The 18,027-nt window shown below is 49.6% G+C and overlaps 1 protein-coding gene across 1 annotated transcript in view; it reads left to right on the forward strand.

Moving 5' to 3' along the window:
• The window catches only part of Ergic1 (endoplasmic reticulum-golgi intermediate compartment 1), a 97,201-nt gene that overhangs the window by 31,027 nt on the left and 48,147 nt on the right, over positions 1–18,027 (forward strand). The window contains exon 2 of the mRNA XM_005349016.2: positions 15,755–15,816. Coding sequence (XP_005349073.1) covers positions 15,755–15,816 — 62 coding nt within the window. The remainder of the gene's footprint in view (positions 1–15,754; positions 15,817–18,027) is intronic.

Consider the following 18,027-nt stretch of genomic DNA (forward strand, 5'->3'; position numbering starts at 1 on the left):
CCTTTAATCCCAGCACTCAGGAGGCAGAGGCAGGTAGATGGATCTCTGAGTTCAAAGCCAGCCTGGTCTACAAGAGTGAGTTCCAGAACAGCCAGGGCTACACAGATAAACTGTGTCTCAAAAAATTAATTAGTTAATTTTTAATAGTGAAAATAGTGATAAATCTGATAATTGTCATTCCTTGAATTTCCATCCAGTTTTGAAGATCAGACGAGGCAATATGAGTTAGGACTCAGGCTCAGTAAATGTCATTCACCTTCTGGTTAAAACCTTCATCCGGTCCTTTTACCCCAGTCCTAGCTAAAACCTCACCTTAACTTACTATCCAAGGTCACAGGATGTTGTCCAAAGGTGTTCTCAACTCTCAGCAACACTGAGCTACAGGCCCAGAGGACGTTTAGACTCCACTCAAGGGCGCTTTCCACAGCTGTCTCTACATGCTGCCCTCCCCAGTGCCCTCCTGAGTGAGAAACACTGACCCCCCCCCAACACACATACAACCTACCGCCCTGTTTATTGCTTTTAAGCCTGCTGGAGGGCTGCCCCTGGCAGGAAGCCACAAACATGAGAGCCCAGTCCAGGAATAGCTCTCGCCACCACTCAGCATTTAAATGCTGCCTGTATTTTTACCCCATGATGGGTCACTTTAAAGCCCCCGTGCATGTCCTGCCCCTCTAAGAATACAATTCCATTTATAGCATCTGCCCGGGGGGTGTGGGGCCAGACAGAGCATCCTGTTTCAGGGAGTTGGGAACACTTTGGGGGCTCCTGTTCACTATCAGGAAGCCTGAATCCAGGCCGAGCCCCAAGTGCCTTCTGCTTCCAGGGTCTGAGCTGATCCGGCTGTTGTAGGGCTGGGGAGACATGTGTCCCCAGGCAGCACAGTATTGCCATTCTGGGGTGCCTTTTCTCCTTCACTCACCCACCAAATGCCCACAGCCTTCTGTTAGCACAGGGCAGTACTGAGCCCGGGCAGCGAGGGTCCCTGGGGATGAACGTGGAGTTTGGGCGTGGTCAAGGAAAGTCATCAGCTGCTCCCTTTGGATCCTCACCAGGCTCGAATCCCAACCTTTTCTGATTCTGTGAACCTAGGCAAGTGGTTTGACTTCTCAGGACCTCAGTTTCTGCATTTGTTGATGGGGTTCCCTGGGTGGCAGGCAGGAGTCAGCCGTGGTCAGGTGTCTCCTGGTCCAGGAGATGTAGGACTCAGTCTATCCCAGACCCCTTTCTCGTTCTTCTGTTGGCTCAGGGTGGCTCAGGTGGGTACCCAAGTCTTACGAGAGATACTTGACATCAGCAACAGGAGCATGCTAGGACTTCTAAGGTGCCTGGGCCTCTCCTGGACTACACTTCTTAGGGACGCAGAGCCTGCCCCAGTCCACTGTGAGTGGCTCATTCTACAGTCAAGCCAGGAATCTGAGAATCTGATGTTTCCTGGAGGGTTCTGAGGGAGCATGTATGGACTCCACCTGAAGGAGTGCCATCTCTCCACCCACCTTGCAAGTGTCTGTCGGGTCTCCTCTGTGCAGGGGTGGGGGTGGGGTACTGGAGGCTCTGGCTCTCACAGTGTAGCCCAGTGGTGGAGTTAGGGCGTGCATAAGAACATGTGTGCACGTAACCGCTGGTAGAGAGTGAAGACGAGAACACAGAGGAATGATGGAGAGCTACAGGCTCCCAAGAAGGTGACGCTTGGATACAGGCGTCATTGAAGGAGTACGCCATGCCGCTGAGTGAATGAACATTCCACATATAGGAAGTTTTGTTTACAAAAGGTCGTTGTTCATAATTGAGTGGAAAATTCTAGTCATGGCGCATATGTCTCAAGCATGCCCTAAATAACATAATGAGGTCTGTCACCCTGGAATATAATATCCCTTTGTCCACAGCATCCACCTGTGTGCCTGACCCGCCCGTTAGTCACGTGACCACCCTGGTCCTCAGGCCCTCTGTCACAGTATCACAGGGTTTATGTGAGTGAAGTTTCCTTTTCTTAATAGTGGCTCTAAAACACATTGGCAAATTTATTATAGTGTAACATTATAATCATTGTTTGTTGTTGCTGACGTCTTCCTGTGCCCACTTTCTATAAATTAAATTTCTCATAGATACACTTAGGAAAGGGGGAGACTGCTGAGGAGGGAGCGTGTGCCCAAGTTCTTCCGCTGATGCAGAGTGAAAAATTAAGGCTTCTTATTTCTTCATCTTTTATATTTTATCTCGAAGGGATGCTCTTAGCTGAAGGAACAGAAAACCCAAATAAATGGACGCGGCTGAATATGCTTTGTTTTTCTAATGTAGCATGAAGATTGGAGGTATAGGCCACTGTGGGTTTTGGTCCAATAGCCTAAGGATTCTTTTTTATTTTTTTAAAATATTTATTTATTATGTATACAATATTCTGTCTGTGCGTATGTCTGCAGGCCAGAAGAGGGCACCAGACCTCATTACAGATGGTTGTGAGCCACCATGTGGTTGCCAGGAACTGAACTCCGGACCTTTGGAAGAACACACAGTGCTCTTAACCACTGAGCCATCTCTCCAGCCCCTAGCCTAAGGATTCTTATTTCTCTGTCTCTGCTATTAGCGAAATGGTCCCCTTGTGGTCCCCAGAAAGCAGCCTCAGCCCTGGGTGTCACGTCCACATCCAAGATGAGAGGATGGGGATGAGGATGGAGTGTTTAGAGCCAGGAATGCTTGGCCCTGTGATCCTAAAATTTAAAGCTCACTGCCGTGTATTACTTCATACCAACCGTCATTGGCTGGGGGACTGGAGAGGTGGCCCAGGCTAAAGTGCCTGTCGTGTAAGCCTGAGACTGAGTTTCGATCACCAGCATTATATAAAAACTGGGTGTAGCAGCATGTGGGGGTCGGGACAAGCATAAGAGGATCCCTGGTCTCACGGGCCAGGCGTGGTAGCCAAGTAGATGAGCTCTAGGTTCAGTGAGAAAAAAATAATAATAATAATAATAATAATAATAATAATAATAATAATAATAATAATAGTAAGGTGGCAAGAGATCGAGAAGGGCACTGGTCACCTGCACATGTGGCTTTCTGAGTTGTGTATCATTGGTGAGCTTGGGAGCCTGGAGTGCGTCCAAGATCGGTTTTCTTGGCAGGAAATGTTTCTGGTAGTGTTGTGTGTTTGCACTGGTATGCCCGAGATGCACAGTCGTGGCTGAGCTGGGCACAGCAGCCTGGCCTGGCTGTCTAAGGTTCCCCCTCCACGGTCATTCCCTGGATGGAGCTCACACAGGGTGAGCCTTCTGATCCTGATCTGTCTGCACTAACTGTTGGAAATCCTTCTGTAAGACAGGGCTTTGCCCTCATCAACGGTCTGGTGACCTAGACATAGATATTGTTAGAAAGAGATCCAGATAAGCATTTTCCCTACTCCCCGGTTTTCAGAATGACAAGCTGGTGACCTAGCATGTTGAAAGATAGTCAGCAGGGGCTGTGGTTTTGGGATGCTCTTTAGAAGGCCTGGATTTTATTACACTGTCTGATACGTTACAGTCATGACTGTTATCAGATTTACTAGCCCGTACATGACACATAGTTATGTGTCACCTTTGTACAGTTTGATATGTGCACGCCATGACATCATCACAATCCAGATGATGACTGTGTCCATCACTCACTGGAGTTTCCTTCATTCCCACCTGCCATCTGCTGGGGCTCTAGAGTGATTTGCACTTTCTAGACTCTACTGTGGATGAAATCACACTATCTGAACCTTGTTGCCTTTATCCAGTATGCTTTCTAAGAATCAGTCATGAGCACCCGTCATGATACACTTCATGGATACTGCATACTTCCATGTCCATGGACACACTGAGTACGTGTAGTTCTTCACATCTCCTTGGCACACGCCTGGGGTGGCATGTCCAGGTCATACAGTGAGTGTGTGCTATGGTTTCAAGGCAGTTTAACTGCACTGCAGCTTGCAAGGGTCAGTGCCTCAGTGTGCAGGCATCAGAGGGACTGGCAGGTGGCTAGGTCCGTGGAATCAGTGAGTGCCCCACTTCTTCAGAGTAGGTCAGTCCTTCTGTGACTCCTTGTGGTCTGAGGCTCAGGCTGGTTTCATGGGAACCAGTCAAGATCTTAAGGGACTGTACTAGTGACCTAGGGAGCTCGTGATCATAAACGAATACCTTTCCAGGGAGCACGGGATCATAAAGAAATCTGGCACCTTTCCATCTATCTATCTTGCATACACACCTCCTTCCTGGAAACTTCTCCTTGTCCTGTTTCTACCATGGTGTGACCTAGCACACGGCCCATCAGAAGTGGCCAGGTGGCCCTGTGATCATGGATAGAATTGTGTGCTCCAATACTCCTCTTTTCATAAATTACCCAGTACGCCTTTACGGTGACAGGAAGGTAGATGTTTAGCTTTTAAAGAACTTGCTGGATTCTTCCCAGATGGCCACACAATTTTGTGTTCTCGATGACAGTGCAGGAGAGATCCTGCTGCTTGGTTGAAACGTAGTTCCAGCTTTCTGGATAGGTATAGTGACAGCTCACTATGGTTCCATTTTGATTCCTCCCCAGTAACTTTGACGCTAGTGTCCCTTCAGGTGGTTTTTGACATCAGTAAGTCTTTGAGGAAATATTTAATCAATTCCTTTGCCTGGTGTTCATAGTGCAATGCTTTCACTTACTGTATTTTGAGAATTCTTTAGCCTGGACTCAAGTCTTATCAGACACATGATTGACATGCGTGTGTGTTTTTTTCCACCTCATGGCTTTTCTGTGTTCTTTTTAAGCACATCTCTTCTTCAGAGAGCAGACGTTTTTAGCGTTGATGAAGCCTGATTCATCAGCTCTTTCTTTCACGGAGTGTACTTTAGAGAGTCTAAAAGTTCCACCTGGTCTCAGATCACAAAGATTTGCTTACTCCTACACAGGGCTGGGTGTGTGAGCACGCAGGGAGATTTATTTCAGGGACTGAAGGAGGAAAACAATCGAGATGTCCACAGACATAGAAGTATGTACAAAATATCCACAAAGCAGGACGCTATTCAGATCACAAGGGATGTGGCACTGCCAGGTACAACATGGCCGACACGCAGTGCGCGTGTGCCAAGACTGCGCGGCCCAGACAGCGCGGCCACGGCAGGACTAGCTGTAAACCTAGAAGAAAATAATATCTTCGTGAGCTGAGGTCTTTTGTTTTTTGTTTTAGGAAGACACCAAAAAGGTTTTTGTTCGTTTGTTTGCTCTTTCATAGCTGGGACTTCGACTGTTGTATGACTTTTTCGTGTTGGTGTGAGTCTTAGAACCAGCCTGTCCGTGTCTGCAAACACGCTAGTGGTGGTCTGGGTTGGGAAGTGAACTGGACCCAGAGGAAGTTGGGAGGAAGTGACCTAACACTGACCCATTGCCTTAGTGTACATCCCACTTTGTGGGTGCCCTCTAGCCCATGCGCTGTCCACCTCCTTTGCCTGAGATTTGGGGATTTGGCCTGGCTCCCGATACTTGCTATTGTAACTGACGCTCTGGTGAGCAGCCCTGTACTGATGCTATTTCACGTTTTTACCTGGAAAATCCTGGTAATTAATGGGCCAGGCCTTGCAAGACCCAGGGAAGAGTCAGGGACAAAGTCAACCTGGCCCAGCATAGTCGGGTGGAGGCTGAGGGAGATGTGTGGCTGCCACCACCATACCTCCTCCTCCTCAGCCACACTTGATGTTTGTGGGAAGGAGAGGAAAGGCCGGGACTCTGTGGTCACGTGTGGGATGATGGGACAGAAGTGGAGACTGCTAAAGCTGGAGGCCATCCAGAGGCAGGAGGGCGCAGTGTGGGTACCAGGCATCCATCATGGTGATAGCTCAAAGGCTGAGCTGGAGGGAGAAAGCCTTATCTGTGTTAGTGTCTTCATCACACAGCAATCTGCGTTGGCCATCACACTGGCCTTCTTCCTCCACCCTCAACCCATCCCCTCCTCCAGGCAGCTGTATGGCAGCTGGGGTAGAAAGCAGATGTCTTTCAGCAAACTGAGTTCGAATTCTTGCTCTGAATCAGGGTGCCTATGGGAGGAGGGAGACACATGACACACAGGGTTAGGAAAGTAGTGAGATAAAGAGCATAGTGTAAGGCCTGGAGCACAGTGAGCCCTCATCACAGGGGGTGGGGCCTGGAGCACAGTGAGCCCTCAGCATAGCGGGTGTCAGCTCATTGGCCTGGGCTGGAGACAGACAGGCTTTCATTCCCTCCACAGCAGATGGTGGTAGAAGTGTATAGTAGCATGTAGACTGACCATTTGGGATTCCTGTAGGGTGGAAGCCACTGTGGTTCCAAGGCTCACTTTCCCTTTGCCCCCACCAGGCCAAGGTATGCCCATTTACCTGTGCCCAGCATCCCTGTGCGCATCGTGTTCACTCACCCCTGCCCTGCTGATGCTCTGTGAGGTGAAAGAATGCCCAAAAAGAGACGAGTGTGCACATTCTACCTCACTCCCTGGCCCCCTGCCAAAGGCTTTGCCAGGCCAGTGGGCAGGGCTGATCAGGCCAAAGGTCCAGCTAAGTGTGTTCACACGATTTTTGGGACAAATGACCCTCCTAAATGTCGTCTGATTTCACAGCCTCTGCCCTGGCGCTGCCCACACCCAGCAAAGCACAGAGCTGTGGAGATTCAGAGCAGGGCAAGGAGAAGTGAGGCCGAGCATGCAGTTAAAATAGCACAGCTGAGGCATTCTGTGGAAGGAAGTCACCGATGAAGTCAGACCACCCTCCCAGCGGTGCTTCCCTTGCCTGGGAGTAGAGAAGGCGTGTGTGTTTATTTTGGGTCGGGCTGCAGCCCCCTCTCTCTATAGGCTGGAGGTGGATTGCAGCCTGGATTTCTGTGAAGTAAATCCTGTTTCCCACTGATTCCCTGTGCTCATGTTGACGTATGTTCCCACGCGCTGATATCTTCTTAGCATGGGGGGGAGGGGGAAAAGGGAGTTGCAGAGTGCACTGTGGAATGGTGGCATGCTTAGCAGGGCATAAGGTTGGCCCAGGCAGGTCGACCTCTTTCTATAGGTTACTTTGTCTAGTTTTTCCACAGAAACTTTGCTTTTTTAGACACAGAATGAAAAGATCAGAAATTTTAAGAAAGAATGCTAATTCCCGAATCCTGGTGTCTGTGGAGTCTTTAGGGCCATGGCTATGATTCCATTAGCAGAAGGAGAGCGGCCTCTGTGGCCTCTTGAGAACTCAGGATGGTTGAGGAAATGAGCCCCCTTCTGTAATGTCCACAAGGCTTTCTCAACTGCAGGCCTGTGGACACAGGGTATAATCATTTCCGCTCCTGCAGCTGTGTGTGCAGCTAGGAGGCCAGAAGCATCCCCAGGCTCCACCTACTAGGTACTAATACCACCCCAACCCTAACAGCAGTGACCCAACTGTCTCTGTGTCCCACGTCTCTGGGAGACACTGTTATTCCTGCCTGAGAATCCCCGGCAGCATCTATTATAGGACACAAAAGCTGCCAAGGTGTGATGACCAATCTTGATTGTCAGTTTGATGGGGTTTAGCATCACCATGAAAATGTACATCTGGGCGTGTCAGTGAAGATGTTTCCAGAAAGTTTAGCTGGGCAGGGAAAGCTCACCCTGAATGTGGGCAGATGGCACGATCCCAAAGTCCTGAAATGCTGGACTGAATGAGAAGGAGGAAGCATTCCCTCTCCTTCTCTGCTTCATGCTTTGCTGCCCCGCCTTCCTTATGTAACAGACTGTGTGCCCTCGAACTGTGAACCAAAATAAAACCTTCTGCTGCTCTTCTCCCAGCAACAGGAAAAGTAACTAATATCATGGATCCACACCTACACATTTTTAATTGGCCCTTTGCTGAGCCAAGCAATCCCCCTGCCTCAGCATCCTGAGTAACTAGTATTATAGGTGTATACTGCCATGCCAGGCTCTGTTTTAAATATTTAAATTGGGTCAGTTACTCTGCTCCAGGCCCCTAGTTTCTCTCCTAAGTTGAGCAGATGACATAGGGTAGCTGCAGGGACACTCCTAGAGCTCGCCTTGGTGAGTGTTGAGCAGGTGGTCAAGGTCTGGCCTGCCCACTCTGTTTCTTGCTCCCATCCTGTTGGCATCTGCACCAGGCTAGGCTTCTTCCCGTCTGGGTTGTTCTCTTTCTTTAATTTCAGCCTGCCCAGTTCTGGGCCTCATTCTTGTGTTGATCTCTTCATTGGCTGCAAGGCAAAGACTAATAAACTCCAGGCCAAGGGAAGGGCAGGGAAGAAGCATGTGATTTCAGTAGAGGTTCACAATGAGCACACCCTTCATCTTTCTCTGTGTGAGACTGAACAATGACAGTTGTGAACCTTCTTCCTAAGGGTTTCCCCTAGAGGGACTTGTGTTCTTCCGCATCCGGAAGAATCGGTGAGAATGTGAAAGGCCTCATGCAGATCCCTGCCGAGGTACTTTGTGTGTGAATTTAGCCAAACCACGAGCCTCTCTCATCTCCATGTGTGAAATGAGACAAGACCTACCTCAGGTTGGTCCTGAGACAAATGAGAACACAGGTAACCTTAGGCCGCAGCAAGCAGCATCCCTCCCGTCTCCCTCCCTTGCTCTTCACCCTTTCCTCCATATTCTCTGAGGCATGGTGGTCAAGACTGATGGCATCACCTCTCAAGAGCCTGACTAATTCAAGCCAGAGAGGATGCACTGCTCACTTCCTCGTCGGTCACATGCCCGGGCCTCTCACTAGCCTCCTGGTGGCCCAGTTTCCCAGGGACAGTCACTCCTGACTCACTTGTCTTGTGGTCACCTCTGAAACCAGGTTCTTTTTCTGTTCTCCCTCTACCCCGTTGCCCCTCTCCAGCTTGTCTACTGTGTGGGAATAGATCTTTGTCACATGTTGTGTTCAGGTGACCTCTGCTGAGGAGCCCAAAGCTTTATGAGGCTGGCAGCTTTTTGAGGGCGGGGACCATATTTACTTCGGCAGTTACTTTCCCCTACCTTCTAAAACACTGCAGGATACAGCACGTATTTACATGTTGAGGACATGTTTGCTGAATGAATGAGGGATTTCTGAGATTTCCTCTCGCCTGCCAGGCAGCATCCTTGGAAAAGGAAATGAACGAAGCCTTGGGACCTCTGTCTAAGTGAGGGAGCATTAGCTCACTTCCCGCTGGTGTGGGGTGGTGGAAAGACGATGGCTTGGGGACAAAGCACCAGGATCAGTACTGCTGACGGGAGCTCAGTGATGTTGAGTGGGTTCCCTCCACCTGAGCCTCAGATCTCCCCAGGAGAGTGGGACTCCAGTGCCTGCCAGGGTTACTATGACAACGCTAAATATATATGTCAAAGGGCCCAGCCTGGACTGGAAGTAGCCGTTTGGTATCACTCTTACTAGAGCTTTGCCTCCTGTGCCTTGGTTCAGGTCACACCACCCTGTTACAGCTTAATTAGATACCTCCCTGTTCCTGGTGCTGCCCCAACAAGCCGTAAGTGCAGCTGCCACCCAACACGGAGCAAGCGTGTATTAAAACACACCTCTAATTCAGGTGCCTGCAGGGACCCAGCTTCTTCCCAAAACAGACTAAGGTGGAATTTTAATTGGTGGCTTCCTTTCAATTTTTTTCCATTTGAATTTTAAAAATATCTTTATCCATTTTGAAATAATTTTGTACTTACCCCCAAATTGCAAAAATAGCACAGAGGTCTCATGTGCCCCTTACTTAAGTGTCCCCAAAGGTCAACATCTTACATCATGTCTTAGTTGGATCTATAATGTCCCCAGAGGCCCTTTGCTTAAAGGCTTGCTCCACAGGGCTGCAGGGTTAGAGGAGATTGGATATGAGGGCTCTAGTGTTGTCTGTGGACTCACCCACTCGTGGGTTCGTAGATCAAGGGACTGTTGGAATGAAATGAAAATTTTAAGAGCTGGGAATGAGCTGGAGGAAGTAAGTCACTGGGGTGTGTCCTGGAAGGGAATCTTGTCCCTGGTCCCTTGTATTCATTCTATATATCTGTCTGTCTGTCTATCTATCTATCTATCTATCTATCTATCTATCTATCTATCTATCTATCATCTGTGGTGTGATATTTTGTTTCTGACAAATAATGCTTGCCTGGAGATCAGAGGGTGGAGCTAGCCACTAGTTAACCATAGAGGCCAGGCAGAGGTGGCGTATACCCTTAATCCTAGCACTTGGTAGGAGGAAGTAGGAAGATCAGGAGTTCAAGGCCATCCTGGGATACACGATTAATAAAAGCTCAGGGTCAGAAATTGGGGTTCAACCTGAAGATCTGAAAAGCAAAATAGCCAGCCACTGGCTCTTACCTCGACCTCAATCTGAAATGGCGATCCTACCTCCTGGAATCTCAGAAGGAGACTGTCTGAGAGCTGTCTTGCCCTGTCTTATATTTCTCTCTAGGGCTGGGATCACGGCGTACACCACTGGGATTAAAGGCATGCACCACCTGATTTCTATGGCAACTAGTGTGGCTACTGGGATTAAAGGTGTGTGTTACCATAATCTGGTCTGTAAGGCTGACCAGTGGGACTGTTTTACTCTCAGATCTTCAGGCAGTTTTTATTTATTAAAATACATTGGAAATGCCCTACAATCTTGGACTACATGGGATTGAACAAGTCCAAAAGAGAAACAGAACCAGGTGGTTGTAGTGCACATCTTTAATCGCAGCACTAGGGAGGTAGAGACAGGATCCCTGCACCATTTGGCCTGAAGATTCATAGAGGTAAGAAGTCTCTCTATTGGCTGCTGCTCTACTTCACTGATCTTTCAGCTTTCATCCTAATACCTGATTCCAGGTTTTTACTTAATAAGAGTAATTAGGATTGTGCTTCTATCTGTCTGTCTGTCCATCCATCCTCCCATCCATCCATCCATCCATCCATCCATCCATCCATCCATCCGTGCATCATCTATCCAATAACCACGAGGCAAGCATCTTCCTCTGCCACCTGCTTCCCACACTGAGATGTTCTAGTGCATCCTAGGGCCTAAGCGGCAGAACCAACCAGACAGACTGAGACCTGGAGCCCTGAGCCAACACAAATCTTCCTTCCCTGAAGCTGATATTTTCTGGTACGTTATCACAGCCATAAAAAGCTGTCAGATGTAACCGTGATGCCACTGTCCAAACGGGACCAATAGCATTATTATATGGTGTTACCTGCGACACTGCGGAGCTTACCCAAATGACTCTTTTTCCCAGCAAAAGAAATCTAAAATGGTCCCACACTAAGTTCATCATTATGCCCCACACTTCTCTCATTTGTGACAGTCCCCATGTTGCTTGTCCCTCATAACCTCCCACTTGGGACACATGCTGGGCAGCTGTTGTTTCTGCGTGGCTTCCTCAGGATCAGTTTGAGATGTCCAGGTGGACAAGATGCCCACTGAGGTGATGCCGCGCAGATCACATGGGGACTTCGTCTCCATCCTGATGGCTTTAACGTTCTTTGCTCAGCATGCTGTCTGCCAAGTTCCTCCCCGTTGATGCTCCTTTCCCCCACTTTCTAACTAGTGTTTAATGGGGAGGTGCTTTGAAGCTACACTGGTACCCGGTTCCTCTCCTGCTTCTGCCTTACTCATTTCTTCCTCAGAAGCCACATGGATTCTTGACTTCTTGCTTCCCCAAGGCTGACCTCTGACTATCATTTTGAATCTCACGTTGGTTTTCCTCTGGCCAGTGGGGGCCCCTTGACACCTCATATCTCTTTAACACCGCCCCCCCCCAATTTGTTAGAGGAAGTTCCTACTATTACATTCACTTTTCCTGGGAGACACAAACATCTGTTCACCCCAAACAGGGCACTGGCAACAGACCAGATAAGCAGCTTCTTCTGAGCTTATCTTGGAGAACCAATAGAATTCATTGGGGTTACTTACAGGAGTGTGGAAACATGGGTGAGAAGTTACCTAAACTTACCTGTGGCTTCCCATCTCCCAGTATCCCTAATCACTGAGGCGGGCCCAGGTGACTGGTGCATGCCCCTTGAACCCGGAGCAGCTCAGAGCCTGGTGACCCTACCGCTTGGTGATCCCACCCTTCCCCCCATGATAGAGCAGGAAAGAGATCATCTATGAAGATCTCCTCGGGTCATCACAGCTGATGTCATTTCAGGAGTGACGGCCACGTTCACCCGGAGGGCAGCGTTCCCCAGTGCTGACCTAGGAAGGTGCTCCTGCCTTATCTTGCTTTCTCCACCCAGCTAAAAAATGAGCCGTTTCTGATTCCTTTGTAAAAAGGGTTTTGGTTGTTGGCCATGTCCTTGTGCCTTGCGGGCCCTGCCTATGAAAAGAGCTCGGGAAGGTTTATGCATACATGTGGCGTGTGTACATACATGTGTCTTTTTCCATGTGGCTGTACATACCGAGGTGGTAAGTTCACACTCTTGCCTCTATTTCCAGTCAGCCATCTGCACTGGCACTTCTCACCCTAATGCTGAGGCCCCAGGGCCCTGCCAGTCTCCCTCCAGTTCCCTTCACCCACTTTAGCCCCCATTCTTGCCCAGACTCTGATACCCCATCCTCCACCACCACTTCTTGCTTGTGTTAAGCACCCTCTAGCGAACTGCAGACTCCTGCTTTTGAAACACTAGGTCACATATTCCAAACCACGAGGCTGCTTTTGCCCGTGGGGCCCTGATGGTGACATGGCCAGAAACGGGATGGGTTGTAGCTCCCAGAGGGCACTGCTACCGTGTCTGCCTTCAGCTGAAAGGAACCTGTCAGATCTGTGTACCTCCTTGCTTTCATCCAGGGAAACTGATGCCCAGCAATGGACAGGGATTTCTAAGACCATCTCCCCGCCTGCAGCTTGTTATTCTGGTCATCTCAGGAGTCCCACACAGCTTCCGCCCTGCCCATGTGGCCTTTGAAAGATAGGCTGTCCATGTCCTGCATCTCTTCAGCCCACAGAGTCATTGATGGGCTCCTGAGCCCTGTCTGTCTATAAACAGTTCTTTGTCTTGGCATTGTATTGTCAAACATTTGAAAATTGGGGCATTCCATGTGCAATTCCAAATCCAGGGTCTTTTCTCGAAAACTCAGAGCATCCAGCCACCCTAAGCCCACACCTCGGCCTGGTGCCCTATGGGTGCTTCCTGAATCACGCATCTATAAACCTGTGAGCTGGAAATGAAGCTGTGGGGGTTGTTTGTGCACTGTGCAACACTGAGGGAGATGGCCAGCCGAGCGAATGACCAAAAGTAAAGGGTCCCTACTAAATGCATGTCATTCTCACGCCACCGCCAGGTGGAAAGATTGTATTAGATCCATTGTGAGTCTAAACCACCTACACCCAACTGGGTTTCTTCCTCCCCAGTCTGCTGCCTCCCTGTGAGTTCTCTGATAGGCTCGTACAATAGCACCCCACCTGGGGGCCTTGGCCATGGCCGGACACTGGGAGCTCTTCATGGGACCTCTCTGCCTCTTCTCACTTTCACCCCATTGCTCCCCAAAATAAAACACAGCATCCCAGTAACCCTGCTTGTGTCGGGTTCTTGGTCTTTGCTGTCTTCATGCCCTGTGACAGTCTTCTCTGTGCAGACATCACCTCCTCTAGAAAGCCTTGCTGGGACTTAAGGGCCCTTCTTCAGGCCCTCATGTCTCTAGCTGACCCACCCGAACTCTGACAGTGGTTCTCAGCCTTCCTAATGCTGCGGCCCTTTAATACAGTTCCTCATGTTGTGGTGACCCCCAACCATAAAATTATATCATTGCTACTTCATAACTGTAATTTTGCTACTGTTATGAATTGTAATATGACTACCTGATATTCAGGGTTTCTGGTATGTGATCCCCACGTTCAGAACCACTGCTTCATGAATTTTCCTGTTTGTCTCTGATGGCAAGCTGTATGTTTACAGGTCAGACTGACTAAGACGACTCAGAGTGTCGTAGGGACCTGATGGGTCAAGTGAGGGTTAACTAGAGGACCAGCAAACTCTGAGCACTTGCAGAATGCTAGGCATGGTTCTAAGAGCTTTGTATGCGTCACTGACCTTCCTGCATTTACAAAGTTGGGAAGGTCCAGAGAAGTTAAGTGCTATGCCCAAGATAATGTAAGTGCTGGGTAATGACTGAGCACACGGTTTGGTAAAAGGTGTGTCACTGAGGAGTGAGGTGCTTGACTCCTGCAGACCTCCCAGCTACTTGGTCACGCCCCAACCCTAACAGCTGAGCACAGAGCCGACAGGAGAGAAAGTGGCGGCCTGTAGCCTGGCATCCCACTGGAGTTTCTAATCCCTTGAGGCCGTAGCAGACGGGTGGCTCGTGTGTAATTAGCAGAGTTGGCACCAGCCTTGACTCAAAGGTTTCCCAATCACCAAAGAGGAATGGGGCTTCTTGTGCACTGGCCTTTCCCTGGGGTCAAGCTCCGCCTTCTAGCTTGAGGGTGTGTGGAGCGAGGACCCTGCTGACAAAGCTGCCTGCTGCCCCTGGCCAAGGGAAAGAAAGGAAGCCAAGTGTGTGGAAGTCCCCATGGAGACACCACACCAAATCCATCACAGAGGGGTTTTCTTTCTTCTCATTCGCCTTGCAGGGTTTAGCAGGAGTCGCCCTGTGTTGGTAGTTGAGGAAACTGAGGCCTCGGGAAGTAGTTACACTGTAAGAAAGAGCATTTACCAGATTGAAACCAGAGAAATCCAATTCCAGAGTCCTAGCCAAGGGCAAGATGATGAGGATTAAATCTGTGTCCGTTTGATTCCAAGGCTCCACATTTCCCCCATCACATCCCAGGACTTCCCTGGCCCTGGTGGTGTGCTCAGGAAAGAAAGACTAGGGAGGAAACCAGAGGCAAAGCCAGCCTTACCTCCAGCTGACCCTAACTCATCCTGTAGGTAGGAGCTGGCAGGGAAGATTGAGACAGTGGACCAGGATGGAGAAGTGGAGGAGGAAGAAGAGGAAGGAATGAAAAAGTGGCACAGAACAAGAAAGCAGTGTGTAGTATAACTCCAAAGACACAGAGCCCCCGCTGGTCCCCTAGACCCAGATGTTTGGTTCAGTTACTAGGCCAGCGCTTACTACCTGTCTGTCAGTCCATGCTAGGGGACAAGACCTAACAAGGCCCTTTGTCCTCAGGAATACTTTACATTCCGACAGAGGTGAGACCCACCAAGAAATGTGCACGAGTGTAAATGTATGAGTAGCTAAAATTGTTTGTCATGAGCTTGGGTCGTGTCGTAGAGACACGATGACGGGATACAGTAGAGGGATGCGTAGGTATGCTGGCTTGCTGGCTGGATTTATGTCAGCTTGACACAAGCTCGCCATCTGAGAGTAGAGAAAATAGAGAAAATGCTCCTTCAGATCCGGCTACAGGCAAGCCTGCAGGGCGTTCTCTTAACTGATTGATGCGGGAGGGCCCAGCCCATTGTGAGTGGTACCATTCCTGGGTTCTATAAGAAAGCAGGCTAAGCAAGCCATGTAAGCAGCCCCCTCCCCTCCTCCATGGCCTCTGCATCAGCTCCTGCCTCCAGGTTCCTCTCCTGTTTGAGTTCCTGTCCTAACTTCCTTTGACAGTGAACAGGAATGTGGAACAGTAAGCAGGAAAAAAAATCCTTTTCTCACTAGCTTGCTTTTTGGTCTCATGGTGTTTCATCACAGCAGTGGAGACCCTAAGGTATCAGGACTCTGGCGAGGCCTCGCAGGGGAGGGTGGAAGGGGTTCTTTGGTAAGAGCTGTGGTTACTGACCCAGGTCGCATGCCACCGGCACCCCCAGCCTCGGCCTCTAGGCCTGTACTCTACACCTGTCTAGTTCCTGTTTCTTCTCCACAGGTTTGACATCTACAGGAAGGTGCCCAAGGACCTCACGCAGCCGACGTACACTGGTGCCATCAGTGAGTAACTGCCCTTCCCACTGGTACCCAGCCCTCTGCCTGCTCCCCACATAGCCTTGCTTCTGCCCTGTGCAGAACTCTGGAGCAAGGAGGACAGAAGGAAGTCTGGTGGGATAGAAGGCGTGCCCAGCATCCCATGGGCCCTTTACCTCTTTCTACATAGCGTCTCTATCATTGCTGTACAACCCCACAAGGTCGAACCATCTGTGTCTGGAAGGATGCAGAAAAATATCAGTGCAGGTTAAGGATCCTCAATCTCAAAATCCAAAAGGGTTTCTTTTTCCCTTCTTACAGTGCTAGAGATTGATCCTCTACCACTAAGCTATGTCTCCTACATCTAAAACTGTGTGTCTAAATCCAGAACTCTGAGCCCTGACGTGCACTGTAAGTGGAAAGTCCACCCCTGGCCCTGTGTGATGGCCCTGAAGATGTGTTGTATGGAGAAGTACACGTGAAACGTGAATCGCCTGTTCAGACCTGGGCCCCGTTCTCAAAACGCCAGCGATCCTAAAATCTAAGGGTAGGGCCAGTGAGATGGCTCAGCAGGTGAAAGCATTGCTATACAAGCCTGCTGGCCTGAGTTAGAGCCTCAGAAGCCACGGGGAAGGAGAGAGAGGCACACCATCGTCATCATCATCATCATCATCATCATCATCATCATCAATCAATAATAGTAATAAATAAAAATTTAAATAAAATAAGAACTGAAAGAAAAATCCAAGCAAGCAGATTGGAGGTGGGAGGGAGGCCTGCTTTTACCTTTCTGCCTTTGAAATTATTTGAATTGTTAATTATTTTAGTCACTAAAAGAATTCACAAACTCGCTGACTTGGTTCAAATCAAAGGAGCCAGGGCATCTCAGACAAGTGGCCATTTGCAACACCAGGCAGGGAAGGTCTGATTGGAGCCTGGCAGTTGTGTCAGCAGGACGAGAGGACCCAAGGACCAAACCTGGAGCATAAGGCCAATAGTGACTCTGTTGGTTTGGAACCCGGAGAATTCGAGGAAAGGCCTTTGAGCCTGTGATAAAGGAACTGGGGAGAGGAGACAAACTCCCTGAAGAGTTCTGGTTAACCCCCATAAATACCCCTTCCCTCTGCTCCTCGAGTGTGGGTTAGACTTAGCAGCTTAATACCAAGGAAAAGAGAATAGAAATGTAAGGTGGTAGCTTTCCTGCAGGGAAACCTGGAGATGACAGCTCAGCCTTTTGGGAGTTTGGAATAACCGCGATTGGTCACATGGATGTACGCCTGCCTGAGGGACGCACAGAGACACCTTGCCACTGGGGGGTCTTCCCTGTTAAACTACAGCCTGCTGACAAAACATCGCTGGAAGTCTTCTGTCAGATACAGTGGCAGCGCACTGCCGGAGGGGCAAGGCCTTGAAAAGCTGAGGGAAGAGAAGGAAGGACTCAAGAGGAGTCAGTGCTTGGTTGGATCCAGGATCTGTTCCTAGAACAGAAGCAGCCTTCCTGGGAAGGCTGAAACCTGAGTAAAGGCTGTGGTGGGGATAGGAGCATAGCAACAGCGCGAATTCCTCCTCGCTGACACAGTGTGACAAAGTGCTATGGTTTTGTCAGGTGTGAACAGGGGCAGCCGGGAGAGGCTGTGTGGGCACGGTCCTGGCTTTGCATCCATTACGGTTCCACAGAAAACGTCCCTATAAAATAGTACTCAGAGCAAACCAAAGTCACCGTTGAGTAAGTGGGAAGGAGCACTTTGGCTTCATGTCTCCGTCTCTCCGATTCTCAGAAAGGGGAAGTGACTCATCCAGAATATCACTGTTTACAGAAGGGACAGTCAGGATTAGGTCTTGGGTGGCCCCCCACATGTCTGGTATGGGACAGAGAATCTCACAGCTGCCTCAGCCTTGTGGTGTGAACAGAGGTCAGGTGATCAGCCTGGAGTCCCCTCTTGGGTAGACTGGTGGCTTTGGAGATCCCCACCACTCCGGCTAGCTCTCAGCCCTCCCTCTGCCCGGGTTCTGTAAAGCAGCATGTACCTTCTCCAGGTGTAGAGAGGAGAGCACTGCCTGGGGTTCGCAGGCCACAGTCGACTTCATCCTATTTAGCATCCGTGTGTCCCTGGGCAAGTGGGTGGGGTACATGAGCCCTCATTCAGTGCCGGAGTGACTCCCAGCAGCCCACTGCTCACCTTTGAGTGTGTGACCCAAGAAACCAAGCAGCTGGGTGCTTCCCCTGGGAGGAAAATG

This window comes from Microtus ochrogaster, chromosome 7 (assembly GCF_000317375.1).
Source record: "Microtus ochrogaster isolate Prairie Vole_2 chromosome 7, MicOch1.0, whole genome shotgun sequence".
Classification (NCBI taxonomy): domain Eukaryota; kingdom Metazoa; phylum Chordata; class Mammalia; order Rodentia; family Cricetidae; genus Microtus; species Microtus ochrogaster.